The 16,357-nt window shown below is 55.1% G+C and overlaps 4 protein-coding genes across 4 annotated transcripts; 2 read left to right on the top strand and 2 right to left on the bottom strand.

Moving 5' to 3' along the window:
- Positions 1 to 118: 118 nt before the first annotated feature.
- GCG54_00000797 (uncharacterized protein) lies at positions 119 to 2,155 on the bottom strand (the record flags this gene model as incomplete). The annotated part of the gene is made up of 3 exons (XM_045400929.1): positions 119 to 1,846; positions 1,901 to 1,928; positions 1,983 to 2,155. The coding sequence occupies 3 exons, from the start codon at positions 2,153 to 2,155 to the stop codon at positions 119 to 121; spliced, it is 1,929 nt and encodes a 642-aa protein (XP_045263602.1).
- Positions 2,156 to 3,860: 1,705 nt separating this feature from the next.
- Positions 3,861 to 7,283, top strand: GCG54_00000796 (DNA repair protein RAD16; the record flags this gene model as incomplete). The annotated part of the gene is made up of 3 exons (XM_045400928.1): positions 3,861 to 3,924; positions 4,044 to 6,996; positions 7,055 to 7,283. The coding sequence occupies 3 exons, from the start codon at positions 3,861 to 3,863 to the stop codon at positions 7,281 to 7,283; spliced, it is 3,246 nt and encodes a 1,081-aa protein (XP_045263601.1).
- A 983-nt stretch (positions 7,284 to 8,266) lies between these two features.
- GCG54_00000795 (Lipase) lies at positions 8,267 to 9,409 on the bottom strand (the record flags this gene model as incomplete). Its single annotated transcript, XM_045400927.1, has 3 exons — positions 8,267 to 9,136; positions 9,200 to 9,249; positions 9,313 to 9,409. The coding sequence occupies 3 exons, from the start codon at positions 9,407 to 9,409 to the stop codon at positions 8,267 to 8,269; spliced, it is 1,017 nt and encodes a 338-aa protein (XP_045263600.1).
- A 4,074-nt stretch (positions 9,410 to 13,483) lies between these two features.
- On the top strand, positions 13,484 to 16,316 carry GCG54_00000794 (putative beta-glucosidase F; the record flags this gene model as incomplete). The annotated part of the gene is made up of 5 exons (XM_045400926.1): positions 13,484 to 13,724; positions 13,781 to 13,839; positions 13,914 to 14,256; positions 14,311 to 14,399; positions 14,451 to 16,316. 5 exons carry the CDS (start codon positions 13,484 to 13,486, stop codon positions 16,314 to 16,316), a joined length of 2,598 nt encoding a protein of 865 aa, XP_045263599.1.
- Between the last annotated feature and the right edge of the window lie 41 nt (positions 16,317 to 16,357).

Genomic DNA, 16,357 nt, shown 5'->3' with positions numbered 1-16,357 from the left:
GTCATGGCCTGCTTGTATAGAGTCCTCGCCTTCCTAATGATGCCTCTCCACCGACCCTTGTAGTATACTCAAACACTTTCCAGAAAGGGAACCGCCCCCCCCTCTCATTAGTACGCATCTAGTCCGCATTGCCTTCGGTAACCATACCCACGGCGTTGGGGACGCCAACGAGCACCTTGCCTCTGGGTACCGGGGCGTCCTTGACCTTCATGCAACCGAATACGTTCACTTCCTTGATGTTGGGGCAGCTGCGAAAGATGCAGCCGACGATGTAATCGTCAACCTCCTCAACGAAGCTGATCTCGAGCTTGAGCAGTTCGGTGTATTGGTTGTCCTTTCCAAAGACGTCCTCCAGAGCTTCGCGCGTGATATGACGGCAGGCGTGAATGTTGAGATCCTTGAGCTTGCGACCCGAGTGCTTCATCAAAGCACGAAGGCCATCGGAGCAAAGACCGACCTTCTCTGGGTTCTCCCGCGGGTTGGTGGAATCAACATGGCAGCACTTCTGGAAATCGATTTTTTCGAGCGATGGATTGGCCCAGTTAGTGAAAAGATCAACGAAGCCAGCGTCGGTCAGCTTGTCGCTGTCGTTGATGCGGAGCTTTCTGAGAGAACGACAAGACTTCTTGATGGCAGCTAGGACCTCATCCGTAGCGTCGAGGAACAATGGCAGAGAAAGCGTCTGCAGATTTTCTCCAACGCTTAGTATCGTGGACGCCATGACCTTGGCATCAATGCGGTTCTGCAGATGGAGGCCTAGATGCCGGAGGCTCTTGACCTCACCAAGTTCCTTAATGCCGGCGTTAGTAATCTTCTGGTTGTGGTAGGCCTTGAGCCTGGTCAGGTTGGGGCAGTTCTTCGGGAGTAAAGCCAGAATTTCGTCTCCGAAGTGTCTGTCCGTATAGTAGACACGAAGTTCTTCTAAGGAAGCGCCCTTCTCTTGGACGAATCTGGTCCACATATCATCGCTAAGCAGGTTGGCTCCATGAAGATAGAAAGATGTGAGCTGCGTATCGCGCTCGAGAAGATACTCCATGACCTCATCCTTGAACTGAATCGAGTTGCGCGCCTTAAATCCCTTCAGGTTCGCCGCAACCTGGAAGATTCCGATGTAATCATCCATGCCCAGCTTTGCGCCATCATAGATATTGATGAACGAGGAAGAGGGCTGGAGGAAGAGTGCCAGGGTTTGCGGGTTCAAGAGCCGACGCTTGGAGAATAATCGAGCGATTCTATCGACGATGTGGTCAGGGAGCTCTCCCAGGCTGTCTGCGAGGTCGACATTCTTGGCCAAGGTCTCTATGCAGAGTGTTGTCAATCTCTTCGCGCCAGTGTGGTAAGTTCCGTCGAGGATGTTGCTCTGGACTTTTCGGCGACCTCCACCTCCTGCAGCAGCCTTCCGAGGCTTCTTGTTTGGTTGCTTGTCGTTGGCAGCAGCCTCTTTGCTACACTTGGCGCAAAGCAAGCCACCGTCAGGACCGGTCTTGGAGTAGGGCGTCACCGTAAAACGCTTCTTGCAAATTTCGCAATTGTCCATCTGGCCAGGTAGGGGCTGAGACATTTGCTCCATCAAGGCGCGAGCGATGTCATCGTCGTCCTCGGAATCGCCTGCGTCGCGCTTCCGCTTCTTGAACTTCTTGGAAGCCTTGATCTTGGCAATGGCCTGCTTCTCTTTCAGAAGGCGCTTCTTCTTCTCGGCTTCTGTCTCTTTGCGAGTGCTTGCAGCAGGTTGGCTCGCTTCTTCGTCAGATTCCTCGTCTGGCTGGTTCTGCTGCTGGCTCTCAGCAGCAGCAGCGCGACGACGATCAGCATCTCGGCGGATCTGGTTGGCAGATATGTTGTGAGACTGTGGCAGTGGTCAGTGTATGCGCCATGCGATAATCATGAAAGGAAATCTCACGGCCAGATAATCAGTCAAAGCCGACTGCCTGTGAAAAATATTAGCAACCAAGAACACAAAATCACAATGAGTGAGTACTCACGGTCCAGAGATGTGGCGACGGACATTAGCCGGTGCCATATTCTGCGGAGCGGGTTGGGCTTGCTGAGGAGCTTGATTCTGCTGGGCAGGCTGGGGCTGGTTCGCATTCTGACCCTGTGCTTGAGGCTGAGGCTGGGTCGCCTGCTGACCTCTGCGACGAGAAGGCCGCGCCATATTGAATGGTGTTGCTTAAGCAACTGTGAGATTTTTTGATCTCTGATCTCGCTGTTTGCAACAGAGAAGCGTATGGTCTTCCCAGATGCTTGATTGCTTTGACAAATTTCGCAGCTGGAAAAGCCTGCAGTGGATGACAGAAAAGAAAAATCAGTATTGGAGACTTGGTGTTGATAGGAGATCCTCCAGATGTGAGTGCCTCTCGGTGAGTGCCTCCAGTGTGAGTGGCGAAGGAAGCAAACAGTATTGCGAATGGGTGGAAAGTAGGGGATGGGAGAGAGACTAACCTCAAATGGATAAACTGATGGCAAAGTCGGATGGTGTTTGTCAATGCCGTCCTTGTGTTGACACTGCCTTGAGACGCGTCTGGGCGAGTCTGAAGGGAAAAAAAAAAAGGTCGTGATGTCCTGGGGGGGCAAATTGGGAAGGCGACAAAGACGTCGATCAAGACAGGCCAAGGGGCGGTTTCCTTCTGGATTGCCAGATACCTCCTACCTACCTGTCTGTCTATCCCTTCGGCCTCTGGTGGGATCCGCTTTGCAGCCACACTGTGCAGTCGATCGCTAATCTCATCTATTTGGCGACTTTACAGAGGCTAGTGGTGAACTCATACCGTGTGAAGTGTTTTTCTAGCTGCAGGATGCATGCCGTACGCCAGGCAGCTGCCAGGGGGTTTAATTGAGGTGGGGTAGGCAAGTCAACGGGAAGGCGTGGGGCAGGAGCCACTGCACCGGAGACGTCGGGGACCGGCCGGGGTGATCGATCGCCCCAAATCGAACTGCTTTGCTGGAGCTTCAGGGGCGTGGAGATCGAGAGGTTGTTCTGAAGCTTGAAGCGTCATCACTCTTTGGTAGCAGGCTGTTCGACTGAAGGTTTTCTTGCTGCGATTACAATATGTGAAGGTTGAAATGCAGAAACATCCTCCTTTTGCAATTTTTGAGAGGCAATTGAATTGTAAAAAGTCCGGCAGTATCCACCCAACGGAGGCCGTCTAAGTGCTTGCATGCTTCCATTCTTCCATTTGCTTTCGACCGCCTGGGTAGGTACTCAAAGCACCCTGCAGGCTTAAAGAGACCAGCACACCAGCTAACCCTTCTAAGCCCAAACTTCAGGCAGACACACACTTCTAGACGCCTTCCTCCCTTGACAGCACCTCAGGAAGGTCATGTGACTGCGCGTAGAGGGTCCTCTTTTTTCGTGTGGCCGATTTCTGGGGTTGCTCTCAGCGCGTTCCAGATTCTCTCCCACTTTCCTCTTGCGATTGGCCTTTCAGCTTGGACAAAAAGGAGTAGCAGCACACAGGTGGCAATCGCCATTCACCACTCACTCTTCTCCATCACCCATCTTCTTTTTCTTCTTCCTTTTTTCTCGCATCCACCGCAGACTGCAGCAATTTCCTGCTCCTGCTACTCACGTCACAGTTCCCCTTCCCACGGCCCAATCTGTCAACCGGCAGCTGTACCAGCCAGGGTGCTCACTTTCGGCGATAAGCGACTGAGACGCTGCGGTTTGCCACACACACATCCCGAGCTTTGTCCCGCCCTTCCCCCATCCCAACTTTTCTGTCTGTCCGGTGTCAAACCTTCACCTCCGCGCGAATCACACTATTGAGAAGGCTATTTCATCCTTTTCTTGTGAGATCACGACTCCCGTCATCTCCTGCTTCTTCGACCGGAAGTCCGAGCCAAAAAATACACCTGCAAAAATGACCGGCCGTCGTGGTCGTGGTCGTCCTTCTCTTGCTGAGAGCTTGGCTTCCACCCGAACCAGTGAGTACCCCAATCTGAACCTCTTATTTTTTTTATCGCAACTCCATCTTCCATCTCAAAAAGATGATGCTGTGCGACCAGAGGCAATGTTAGTATCGAAATACTAACACGATCTTCAGATTCCCCCGACCTAGCCTCCACTACTGGTCGTCTCACAAGATCTGCTTCATCCAAGAATCTGTCACGTCCCCAAGCTCCCGAGATTGACACTTCAACACCCACTGCTGCCCCTAGAGGTCGCGGCAGACCTCGCAAATCGGTTGCTGCCACCGCCGAGTCCGTCTCCTCGGCCCCCTCTGCTGCAGCCTCTGCCGATTTTACTTCAGCTAGCGAGGATTCGACCCCCGCCACCAGCAATGTCGCTACCCCCGCTCCGTCTGTAGCAGCTGGTGCAGGCTTGAGGCAGACCACGCGCTCTCGCAAGTCAGCTGCAAACTTCGAGATAGCACTCCCAACTGCCGCGGATCTCTCTCGCGAGCGCGCTCTGCGACATAGCAAGTACTCACTCAACCCCCAGCCCAAGAGCAAGCGTTTCGAGCTTGGAGACAGCGAAGACGACGAACTTTACTCAGACAACTCTCCTGATGCCATCGTTGCTCGCCGCCTCCAGAAGGAAGAAGACAGCAAGCTAGGTTCCAAGAGCACCATTGGTGTTTCTGCCCAGCCCAAGCGCAAGCGTTTCGAGCTTGGGGACAGCGAAGATGACGGACTTTACTCAGACAGCTCTCCTGATCCCATCGTTGCTGGCCGCCTCCAGACGGAAGAAGACAACAAGATCAATGACAAGAGCACCATTGGTGTTTCTGATGCTGATCTCGCCTTGCGATTGCAGCAAGAGGAATACTCTGAGGTTCCGCTCGTGCCGGATACCTCGCTGCGCGGTCGACGCAACCTGAAGTCACAGACTGTCCAGTCTTCCGCTGCTGGCCTTAGTGAGGCAGATTCCGATGATGAGCCTCTTGCTGCACGAAGTCGTGGCCGTCCTAAGAACGCAGCTTCCGCCAAGAAGCCTGCCACAAAGAAGCAAAAGACCTCCAATATCGCCGACGACTCTGACTCTTCTCTGTCGGAATTGTCTTTGTCCAACCAAGATAGCGACTCGGAGGACATTTACGGTCCTCCAAAGAAGACGTCGAAACCTGTCAAGAAGCCGGCTAAGAAGTCTGCCAGACAGTCCACGCGCCGTTCTAGTCCTCAAATGCTTCCAGAATCCAGCATCGACGAGGATGAATACACGGATGAGGCCTCTGTCACAACCGAGTCGAGCGACGACAACGAAAATGACAATGGTGATCTGCAAGCCGCCATCGCCAGACAGTCACGTCACCGCCGCGCTTATCAGCACGGCTCTCGTCGCCGAGGCAGGATGGAGCGTAACAGGCTCGAGCTGCACCATCCAGAGATTAAGACCATGTGGGATGAGCTACGGGCCCTGCCTCCCATAAAGCCTGAGAAGATCGCCCAGCCAGCGCAAATCTCTCGTCAACTGAAGCCTTTCCAACTCGAGGGTGTCGCGTGGATGATCGCCATGGAGAAGACGGACTACAAGGGTGGTCTTCTTGGGGATGAGATGGGCCTTGGCAAGACCATTCAAGCAGTGTCGTTGATAATGTCCGACTATCCTGCTAAGAAGCCCTCTCTTGTTCTGGTCCCACCGGTCGCTTTGATGCAATGGCAGGCTGAAATTGCCTCTTACACCGACGGCACCCTGAAGACTTTCGTTTACCATGGTTCCCTTGCCAAGGCAAAGCAGATGACCCTCAAAGAGCTTAAGAAGTTTGATGTCATCATGATGTCCTACAACAGCCTGGAGTCCATGTTCCGCAAGCAAGAGAAGGGTTTCACCCGCAAGGACGGCATTCACAAGGAAGAGAGCTTGATTCACCAGATCGACTTCCACCGCGTTATTCTCGATGAGGCTCACAGCATCAAGGTGCGAACCACCATGACGGCCAAGGCTTGCTTCGCTCTGAAGACGCAGTACAGATGGTGCTTGACTGGCACGCCCCTCCAGAACCGCATCGGCGAATTCTTCTCTTTGATTCGCTTTCTCGAAATTACGCCATACGCGTCCTACTTGTGCAAGCAATGCCCTTGTGCTGGCTTGGAATGGAGCCTGGATGATGACCACCGCTGCAAGAGCTGCAATCATGCTGGTATGCAGCATGTGTCCGTCTTCAACCAAGAGCTTCTCAACCCCATCCAGAAGTTTGGCAACTATGGCCCGGGGGCCGAGGCTTTCGAGAAGCTTCGTCTAATGACCGGTCGTATCATGCTTCGTCGCCAGAAGAAGGATCATACCAACGCGATGGAGCTTCCAGTCAAGGAGATCTACGTCAACCGACAGTTCTTTGGCGAAGTGGAGAATGACTTCGCCAACAGTATCATGACCAATGGTCAGCGCAAGTTCGAGACGTACGTCTCCCAGGGCGTTTTGCTCAACAACTACGCCAACATCTTCGGACTCATTATGCAGATGCGACAAGTCGCCGATCACCCCGATCTCATCCTCAAGAAGAACGCCGAGGGTGGCCAGAACACTCTCGTCTGCTGTATCTGTGACGAGGCTGCCGAAGATGCAATCAGGAGCCGCTGCAAGCACGACTTCTGCCGTGCGTGTGCTAGAAGCTATCTGATGCAGTCTGACCAGCCTGATTGCCCGCAGTGCCACATTGGTTTGGCGATCGATCTTGAGCAGCCCGAAATCGAGCAGGATGAGACACAAGTCAAGAAGTCGTCCATCATCAACCGCATCAAGATGGAGAACTGGACATCTTCTTCCAAGATTGAGCTCCTTGTTCATGAGCTCCACAAGCTGCGTTCCAACAACGCCTCTCACAAGTCCATCATCTTCTCGCAGTTCTCGTCTATGCTTCAGTTGATTGAGTGGCGCCTTCGTCGCGCTGGCATTACCACTGTGATGCTGGACGGTAGCATGAGCCCCGCGCAGCGTCAAGCATCCATCAATTGCTTCATGACGAAGCCGGAGGTCGAATGCTTCCTGGTGTCTCTCAAAGCCGGTGGCGTGGCTCTGAACCTCACTGAGGCATCCCGTGTCTTCATCGTTGACCCGTAAGTTTTCTGTCCCTCGCCCCGACTTGTTGGCTTTTGCTGATTTGCCGATTATCAGTTGGTGGAACCCTGCAGCGGAATGGCAGTCCGCGGACCGCTGCCACCGCATCGGTCAAACTCGTCCTTGCACCATCACTCGTCTCTGCATCGAAGACTCTGTTGAGAGTCGTATGGTTCTGATTCAGGAGAAGAAGACAAACATGATCAATTCTACTGTCAACTCCGACGAGAAAGCAATGGAGTCCCTCAGTCCGGAGGACATGCAGTTCCTTTTCCGAGGCTCTTAAATGACCTAGCTTACAGCTCTTTTCCAGTGTTCTCTTTCGAGAAATTTTTGGGGTTTCTTTGGGGCGTTAGGAAAGAAAGGTTGAATTGGCTTCGGCTGGGGCGTACCCGGATCGAGCATTCGTCGTTTTCGTTATACCCCTTTCTACGGCAGCATTGTGGCTGCTATCATGGAGTGGCACTTTATAAACCTGTATGAGTATGACTCTCAGAATTGCATTCAGCTAGATAGAGTCTTAGCAAGGACGCTTTCCACAATATCTCACAATGGAAAACTGGACGACGGGTCCAGTTATTAGGTAGCATCCATGGATTGTGCTGTGCTGGTGATGGTTCCACACCTTTAGGTGAACGGTTGCAACTTTATTTCGATACTTTGCCAAGCGCAGGACGTTGCAGCTCATTTACATGGAACAAAAGCCATGCCTTTCTGGGACCCTAGAAGACGAAACACTTACTCTTCTCGTTAAGGCCCTGATTTAGGTCAGCCGCGCTCAATTGGTAACCACGACCCCAGTCTTATCGTCAGCTTTCGCCTCTCTGCGCAATATTGTGGCGAGTCATTCAGATGCATTTGCCCCGGAATCAAACCGACGGCGCGTTTCGTAAGCGCAGCCTGATGTGAGCGAGTGGAAGGCTCGGGACCCCGTTGGGACTGACCATCGCGGTGGAAGTTGTTGACTGATGGGAGGAGGATGGGAGAAATACGTTGTGAGCGCGCCGGGCAATTGTTTGGTGGATTAGTAGTACAAAAATTATATACGTGAATAACATCATCTGAACGATGATAGTGCCCCAGCCACGAGGACGTTTACATCCCTTTTCCCCCGCGTCCTCAAGTGGTATCTTTTAGGTCCTTGCTTCCATCCCAAAAACTCCAGAAGCCCGCTTCCTGCCTGCCTGCCTGCCGTTTGTAATCATAACACGGTCATGATGTTGCCCTGATGCTCCCCTTCAACTCGTCGTCGCTCCTTGTGTTGATTGCTTAAAAGCCCAGACCCTTGGAGAACTCAACGTCCATCTGCGCCCACGTCTTGAGGCGGGCCTCGAGGTCGGCGTCGGAAATCTCCTCCTCCCTCTCGCGGAACTCGAAGCCGTCGGTGTTGCAGGCGCCGGTCTTGCTGAAGTAGTAGCCGTGGGCGTCGATGTTGAGGCCGAAGGTGCCGCCGTTGCACTTTGTGTTTGCGTCGCCCTCGCAGATCTTGACGTCGCTGATGGTGTAGTTGACGGTGGTGGTGCTGCCGGTGGACAGCCAGTACTCGGGGCTGGTGTGGCGGTAGCCGAGGAAGATGGGGGGCAGGCGGGGGACGGGGTCGTCGACGTGGGTGACGCGGTACTCGGCGCCGGCCTGGACGGTGACGAAGTCGGTGAAGGCGGCGTTGCCGACGCGGGGGCTGCCGTAGGTGTAGATGTCGGTCGGGTAGCCCTCACGGCGGAGCTCGGCGCCGGCGATGGTGGCGAGGGCGCCGCCGAGGGAGTGTCCCGTGGCGACGACGCTGAAGGCCGGGTTGGCGGCCTTAGCGGCCTGGACGGAGGCGATGATCTCGTCCTTGACCTCGTCCCAGGCGTTGGAGAAGCCCGAGTGGATCTTGCAGCCGTCGGCGAAGTCGCAGTCCTCGAAGCCGAAGAGGAGGTTCGTGATCCAGTTGCGGACGTTGTGGGAGCTGCGGCAGGCGACGACGATGTTCTGCCTCACGGGGTCGGTGGCGACGAGGCCCTCGACGCCGGAGACGGGGCCGGAGAAGGTGCCGACGACCTTGGCGCCGTTGGCCTCGACGGAGGGGCAGGCGTCGGAGCTGCAGACGATGCTCGCGCCGGCAGCGGCGTCGCTGTTGCAACCTGTCGACTGGACATACTGCACGAATGTGTGTTAGACTCGGGGTCTGGGGGGTGAACGTGTTGGGAGGTTTGTCCGTACTTGTGTGTAGAACTCGAGGTTGGCGAAGTCCTCAGAGGTGATTGAAACGGCTGCTTTTTGTTAGTCTGATGGTCGTTTGAAAGAGCAAGAAGCATCATTATATGGGAGCTTACCTCTGCCGTTCAGGTCGGTCACCGGGGCGCGGACATCGATGGGAGATGCCGAGACGGCGGCGGACAGAAGAGGAATGAGGGCCAACTTGGACAACATGGTGACGGCTGGACAGAGACAGAGCAACGACTCAGGGCAACAGTGATGGGATCTCTCGAGAACTCGCTCGTAGGGCACACCGGACAGGAGATCGAGGGGAAACCTGCACCCTCATGATGCAGCCGCAAACAACTTATACATACGAAGTAAGGTAAGATGCCGTTGAAGAAGCCCGCCAACAGGGTGTAGAGGCCATGGTGGATCGACAGCGAGTCGTAACCCCTGGTGCAGTTTGCCAGGGTTGCGGTGAGAGTCCGTTCTCCGTAGTCACATCCACTCTGCCTCCAACAAGTTGCCCGGAGAGGTTGGGCCTCGTGGCCGAATCACATCGGCCATCGGCGTTGCGTGGACGCCCGGTGAGGTGAGCAAAAATCTCGCACTAGAGCAAACAATAAGCCAGACCTTGCTCTTTTCCGGCAAGTCCTCCGCATGTTGGAGAGATCGCGCCAGGCACAGGTCCCACGGGAATCGGCATTGGGAAAGCAAGCGCCAGTCGCGATGGGGAGGAGACTGGAGAGGTGATGGGAATGGCTGGCGTCTTTGGGGACGGCGCCTCCATCGGCAGGGAAGCGGGCTCGAGACGTCCCAGTCCCAGGCTGGAGCCGGGGTCCAACGTGCGGGAGAGACACAGCATTGGCCATCAGGTGGCCCTCAATCGGATGGCAGGCGTATCAGGCCTTGTTCCCTGAACAATATTAACCACAGTTGTGGAACTGGAAGCACACAGAAGTCGGTGCCCAAAGAGGGAGAATTGCTTACCATAGTATTGACTTGAATCATGTTCGAGGCAACCCACGTGGGTGAGATGGAATGTCATCTCGCGGAGACGGAGGGACGGTAACATGGTAACACACACTAAGACGCCCGTGCGAACCTTCAACGGGCCATCAAGAGCCCCTTGAACTTCTCTTCAAAATAGCAGTGGTAGAGTGTGCCAGACAGAGACAGAGGGCCAAAAACTTGAAAAGAGAGTTGCCTCGAGCAATCAGTCTGAGAAGCTGGGGTCGCATCAGGCGCCACGTGAGCCAAGGTGAGCCAAGCAGCGCGGTGAGTGGGCTTGCCGCTTATTGAACAACGTCGATTAGGTGGTGGACTTGTCGAAGCGCAAAACCGGGGTGTAGCTGGGCAGTTCCCACTTCTGTTGGGTGTCGTCGAAACAATAGCGTGCAAATCGATGGTGTAAAAAACGAGGCCAACGGCAAAAGCTGGAGCACCGGGTCCTGGTCAACGGCGAACCGGTGGCCCTTTGCGGTCGAACGAGGCGGGCTGTTTATTCGGGTTCCTGGCTAGAAGAAACGATCCATCATCGATCCCTGGCCTGCTGATGCTGGTTACTGGTGTCCCCCGGACGAGGTCCCCGCCGATGCTCAACAAAATCATTGCCTTTTACATCAAAGTCGGATCGAGACTCGATGTTTCTCCATCAGACTAATCAATAAAAGAGCCGTAATACCGACGCGTTGTTTTTTCCTTCACCCCTCTTTGCATGTTTCGTTGCGGTGTATTGGTGCTATGGTAGCGCCCACGATGATGAGGGGGCCCCCTCTCGTCCCTCTCGTGCCATCACGCGGGCCGCGCTCATATCGGACTCCGACGATTCGAGTAAGCAGGTCGGGCGTTCGGTGAGCTGAGCACGTTGCCCGTCAAGAATGGCTGATGAGAAGTGACGCCAAGTTGGATCGTGCAAAGAGTATGCATATCTGGCTGAAGACGGGAAGCCGCAGCAGCTAAAAAAGTGTGGCAGATGCAACGCCAATGCGAGAGAGCGGCGCAAAATAGACGTGAGTAGTGGCTTGGCTCGGCGGCAAAGCTATGTCATCCTGCTTTACCGCTTTATCTTACAGCCAGTCGAAGCTTCCTTCTCGTCACATCCACCGCCTACCTATAATCAACCCTCTTTCACAGTCACCCATCTCTGACTTTCCCATCCATCCTTCTTTCTGGTGCCTGTAGATCAGATGTTCACGAGGTAACCAAAAACAACGCGGGGTTGAGACATTCAGCCTGCTCGCCCTGAGTCTTGCCTCAACGAGGTTAGAAGCCATCTGAAGTTGACGGACAGCTAGCTACCTCGACTAGCTGCTTGATCTGAGGGTTACACACTGAATCTTGCTTCGACCTCCGGCATGGTTTTCCCGATCTCCCCTGCAATTACAATCCAATCTTTGAGTCAATTATCTGCAACTACTATCACCGACAGCTGACTAGGTGACCACTCACACACCACACGACAGCTTCTCAACCGCTGTCATATGTCGCATCCAACTACATCAATGCCACGCCATGATTAACATCTCGATGATACTATGTATTCGCTCTTCATCCTGCGCGACAATAACGCAAAAAATAAGAAATACAGTGAGTCAATTACGCCGGTATCGACACCAATCAACCTGGTCTGCCGTGCAGTCAAGAGCCGAAATCTGTGCAGTGTCATCCCTGTTCCCTGTTTTTGGTCCCCGCTGCCGGACCGAGTTTGGGGGTTCCAACCGCTTGGAGCTCTTCGCTTCGTTCGCTTCTAAGTCGTTCTAGTCTCATTAGAGCTGTATGCCCGACCATAAAGACATGGGAAGCAAAAAAAACGGTGGTCACGCGTCAAGATGTTTCCCACCTCTACCGCCGTGGTTACACACCCATTTCCACCGCTGCGCATGCACTATTATCAAGAAAAACTGCCAGCTTTGCTCAGTTGATCACGGCTGCAATGCGACACCAGCATGCAGATTTAACAGTGATTGACCTTTCGCCCACTCCATTCTCCCCGCTTCGGAGCCGAGCCGGATCAGAGGTCGGCCTTCCTAGAGGAGACCGCTCGATGGATGATGATCATCCCCCCAGCCGGCCGCGTGCACTCAGCGCTGCGCGTATTCCTCGCATCTCTCCAGCAATGGGGGAGATCTGCAATCATTGTCACCCCTTACGGAATATGTCGACATTTACGGTTAACGTCTCCGGACCTGTCATTGCTTTGGGCCTCGGTCGTGGGTCCGTCTGTCCATGTTCCCCTAATCTCATGATATCCACCGCATTATTCCCAAGTATGTTTTTCCCCCCAACGGACTTGAAGATTCCTCCGGTCACTGGCAACGCAACGCAACGCGACCCCCAAACGTCCACACACGAAATGCCGCTTCGCTTCCAGGTTGAACCCCCAACTAGTCCACGCACCAACTCCCGCCCGAAGCGAGCGAGCCAGCCAGCTAATCAGCAACTCTCGGTCCCTCACCCGACTGAATCCCAAGCTCTAGAAACGTCTTTGAATGGTTCCCTATGGGTCACATTTCCCCGCCTTCTGCCAGACGTCCCCTGCCCACCCCTCTGCGAATACCGCTTACCGACTCTTCTTTAGTCTCTACTCTAACGCTACGCTCTACGCGACATGCTGATCGGCCGCACTACACTTATCTCTTGGTCACGCATAGGCCCGACTTCACGGCCAAGCCAGCTGCCCGAAAGGAACAGGCCGCAACCTTGATGCGTTGCAATATTTGGCTTGTCCTATATGTGCCTGCGTGATGCTCATGGACCCTTTCGGTTGCTATCGTGACATTACACCTCTCTCCGCCCCCGATCAGCTCGGGTACACACACATACACGGCTGTGTGTTGTGTGCTGTGTGCTTTCGTGGACGACGTCAGTCACATACATCGTGGATGCGCCGCCAAGGGGCGATCGCTTGCTTGTCGCAGTTCAGCTTCGCGGGCCACCCCTTTTCCTGCTGCCCGCTGCCAGCTCTCCCTTGTGACAGGCAAGGGGAAGCGTTCTGAGATGTGAGCCCACGGGAGAGTCATGAGGATGGGCGCTACCCCAAGTGCAATGCAACCATGGTATTGAAAGATTGAAAGCAGGGCGCCGGATCTTGTGCTGGCACGGGCGCCGGAGATCTGCGCGAGTGGGTGTGTCCACTCTGCCCGACTTTTGTATAAGTTAAGTAGTAATGGCCGCGATACCATTCGCAAGTGTTTGCCAGCTTGCTCTGCTGCTCCCTTCGTTGCGTTGAGCTGCCGTTTCTGTGCGTGTGTTTTTGCCAGTGCTTTAATCAGCACCCCAGCTCGGAACAAGTCGGCAAACACCATGGCCGGCATCAAGTCTCTTGCCCTTGTTGCGCTTGCGAGCCAGGTGTCGTGGAGTGATGCCGCTGCAATCGATGTCAGGCAAGTTCCCGCCGGCTATGTTGCGGCGTCTTACTACCCAGCGCCGTTCGGTGGCTGGACGGCGGATTGGGCAGACAGCTATGAGAGGGCGAAAGCTCTCGTTGACAGGATGACGCTGGCTGAGAAGACCAACATCACTTCTGGCTCCGGCATTTTCATGGGTAAGATAGACGTGAAAGAGTTTCAACATGAAGTGCGCTAGACTAACACATTACAGGGTACGTACTCGACCGTCTACATCGCGAACATCAACTAACCTGCACAGTCGCTGCGTTGGTAATACGGGCAGCGCCGAGCGTGTTGGCTTCCCTCAGCTTTGTCTCGCAGACTCAGCCACCGGCGTCCGTCAGGCCGACAACGTCACGGTGTTCCCGTCCGGTATAACCACCGGGGCCACTTGGGACAAGGACTTGATGTACGCTCGAGGAGTGGCTATGGGAAAGGAGTTCCGTGGCAAAGGCGCCAACATATATCTTGGACCAAGCGTGGGTCCCATCGGCCGCAAGCCGAGGGGCGGTCGAAACTGGGAAGGCTTCGGCGCCGACCCCGTCCTGCAAGGCAAAGCAGCTGCGTTGACCATTAAGGGCGTTCAGGAGCAAGGTGTGATTGCTACGATTAAGCATCTTATTGGAAACGAGCAGGAGATGTACCGCATGTACAACACGCTCCAGCAGAGCTACAGCTCCAACATTGGTATGTTGACCGCCTGGCTTTGTAGCAGACTCCAGATGCTAACCGGCTTAACAGATGACCGTACACTGCATGAGTTGTACCTTTGGCCGTTTGCAGACGGCATTCGAGAAGGAGTTGGCGCCGTCATGACGGCTTATAACGCGGTATGCAGATAGCAAGTCATTTGTTGGCAACGTCAACTAACAGCACCATAGGTCAACGGATCCGCCTGCAGCCAGAACAGCTATCTGATCAACGGCATCCTGAAAGACGAGCTCGGTTTCCAAGGAACCGTGATGTCTGACTGGCTGGCCCACATGTCCGGAGTCGACTCTGCTCTCGCCGGTCTCGACCTGAACATGCCTGGCGACACCCAGATCCCCCTATTCGGTTACAGCTACTGGATGTACGACCTCACGAGGTCGGTGCTCAACGGATCTGTCCCCATGAGCCGTCTCAACGACATGACCACGAGAATCGTGGCAACCTGGTATCAGATGGGCCAAGACCAGGGCTTCCCCAAGCTCAACTTCGCCACGGGCACCCGCGATCGCGAGGGGCCGCTGTATCCGGGAGCCTGGCCCTTCAGCCCCAGCGGCGTTGTCAACGAGATGGTGCAAGTTCAGGACGACCACTACCTCATTGCTAGGCAGGTTGCTCAGGAGGCCATTACCTTGCTTAAGAACGCGGATAGCCTTCTCCCCATTACAACATCGGCCCCGGTCAAGGTCTTCGGCACTGATGCCCAGACAAACTCTGACGGACCTAATGCCTGTGCCGATAGGAGCTGCAACAAGGGCACGCTCGGTATTGGCTGGGGTTCCGGAACCGTTGACTATGTCTACCTGGACGACCCCATCACTGCGTTCAAGAAGAAAGCCAGCAACGTCACATTCTACAACACCGACAGCTTCCCGTCAGTCCCTACGCCCACCGACAACGATGTCGCATTTGTCTTCATCACTTCCGACTCGGGAGAGAACCAGTACGTCGTCGAAGGCAACAACGGTGACCGGAGCTCATCTGGACTTGACGCCTGGCACAACGGCAACAAGCTCGTCCAGGACGCCGCCGCCAAGTACAAGAACGTCGTCGTGGTGATCCACACCGTCGGTCCAATCGTGGTCGACTCCTGGATCGATCTCCCCAGCGTCAAGTCCGTGCTCGTTGCCCACCTCCCCGGCCAGGAGGCTGGCGAGTCGTTGGCGAACGTCGTCTTCGGCGATGCTTCTCCCTCCGGCCACCTGCCGTACAGCATGACGAGGCAGGAGTCTGACCTTCCCGATTCCGTCACGAAGCTCACCGGCGGCTCGACCGGCCAGCCCCAGGACACGTACACCGAGGGTCTCTACATCGACTACCGCTATCTCAACAAGAACAGCATCAAGCCGCGCTTCGCTTTCGGCCACGGGCTCAGCTACACCAACTTCTCCTTCACCGACGCAAGCATCAGCTCCGTCGGAGCCCTCAGCGCCACCCCTCCCGCGCGCCCTGCAAAGGGTGATGTGCTGGTGTACGACGCCCCCATCCCCGACTGGACCGAGGGCGTCGTCCCCTCCGGCTTCAACAAGATCTTCCGGTACATCTACTCTTGGTGCACCGAGGGCGAGGCGAAGCAGGCCGTCGAGGACGCCAAGACCAAGACGTACCCGTACCCTCCGGGCTACAGCACCACCCAAAAGCCCGGCCCCGCGGCCGGCGGTGCTCAGGGCGGCAACCCTGCGCTGTACGACGTGATGTTCACCGTCTCCGTGAAGGTCACAAACACCGGGTCCAAATACTCGGGCAAGGCCTCGGCGCAGGCGTACGTGCAGTTTCCTAGTGGCGGACCCGAGACCCCGGTGATCCAGCTCAGAGACTTTGAGAAGACCAAGAATTTGGCGCCTGGTGAGAGCACCACGGTGCAGCTGCAGTTGACGAGGAAGGATTTGAGCGTGTGGGATGTGGTCAGCCAGAACTGGGTTATCCCCAACACCCAGGGCAGGTACAAGATTTGGATCGGTGACGCGAGTGACCGCTTGTTTTTGGCGTGTTATACCGACTCCAAGTCGTGCGAGGGAGGTCTCACCAGTCCTGTCTAATGTTTGATTCTTAAAGTGATAATACATTTCCAATCCGTAAT

The sequence above is a fragment of the Colletotrichum gloeosporioides genome (genome assembly GCF_011800055.1).
Source record: "Colletotrichum gloeosporioides strain Lc1 chromosome Unknown consensus_50, whole genome shotgun sequence".
In the NCBI taxonomy this organism is placed as follows: Eukaryota; Fungi; Ascomycota; class Sordariomycetes; order Glomerellales; family Glomerellaceae; genus Colletotrichum; species Colletotrichum gloeosporioides.
This window is presented reverse-complemented; position numbering and strand designations above follow the sequence as displayed.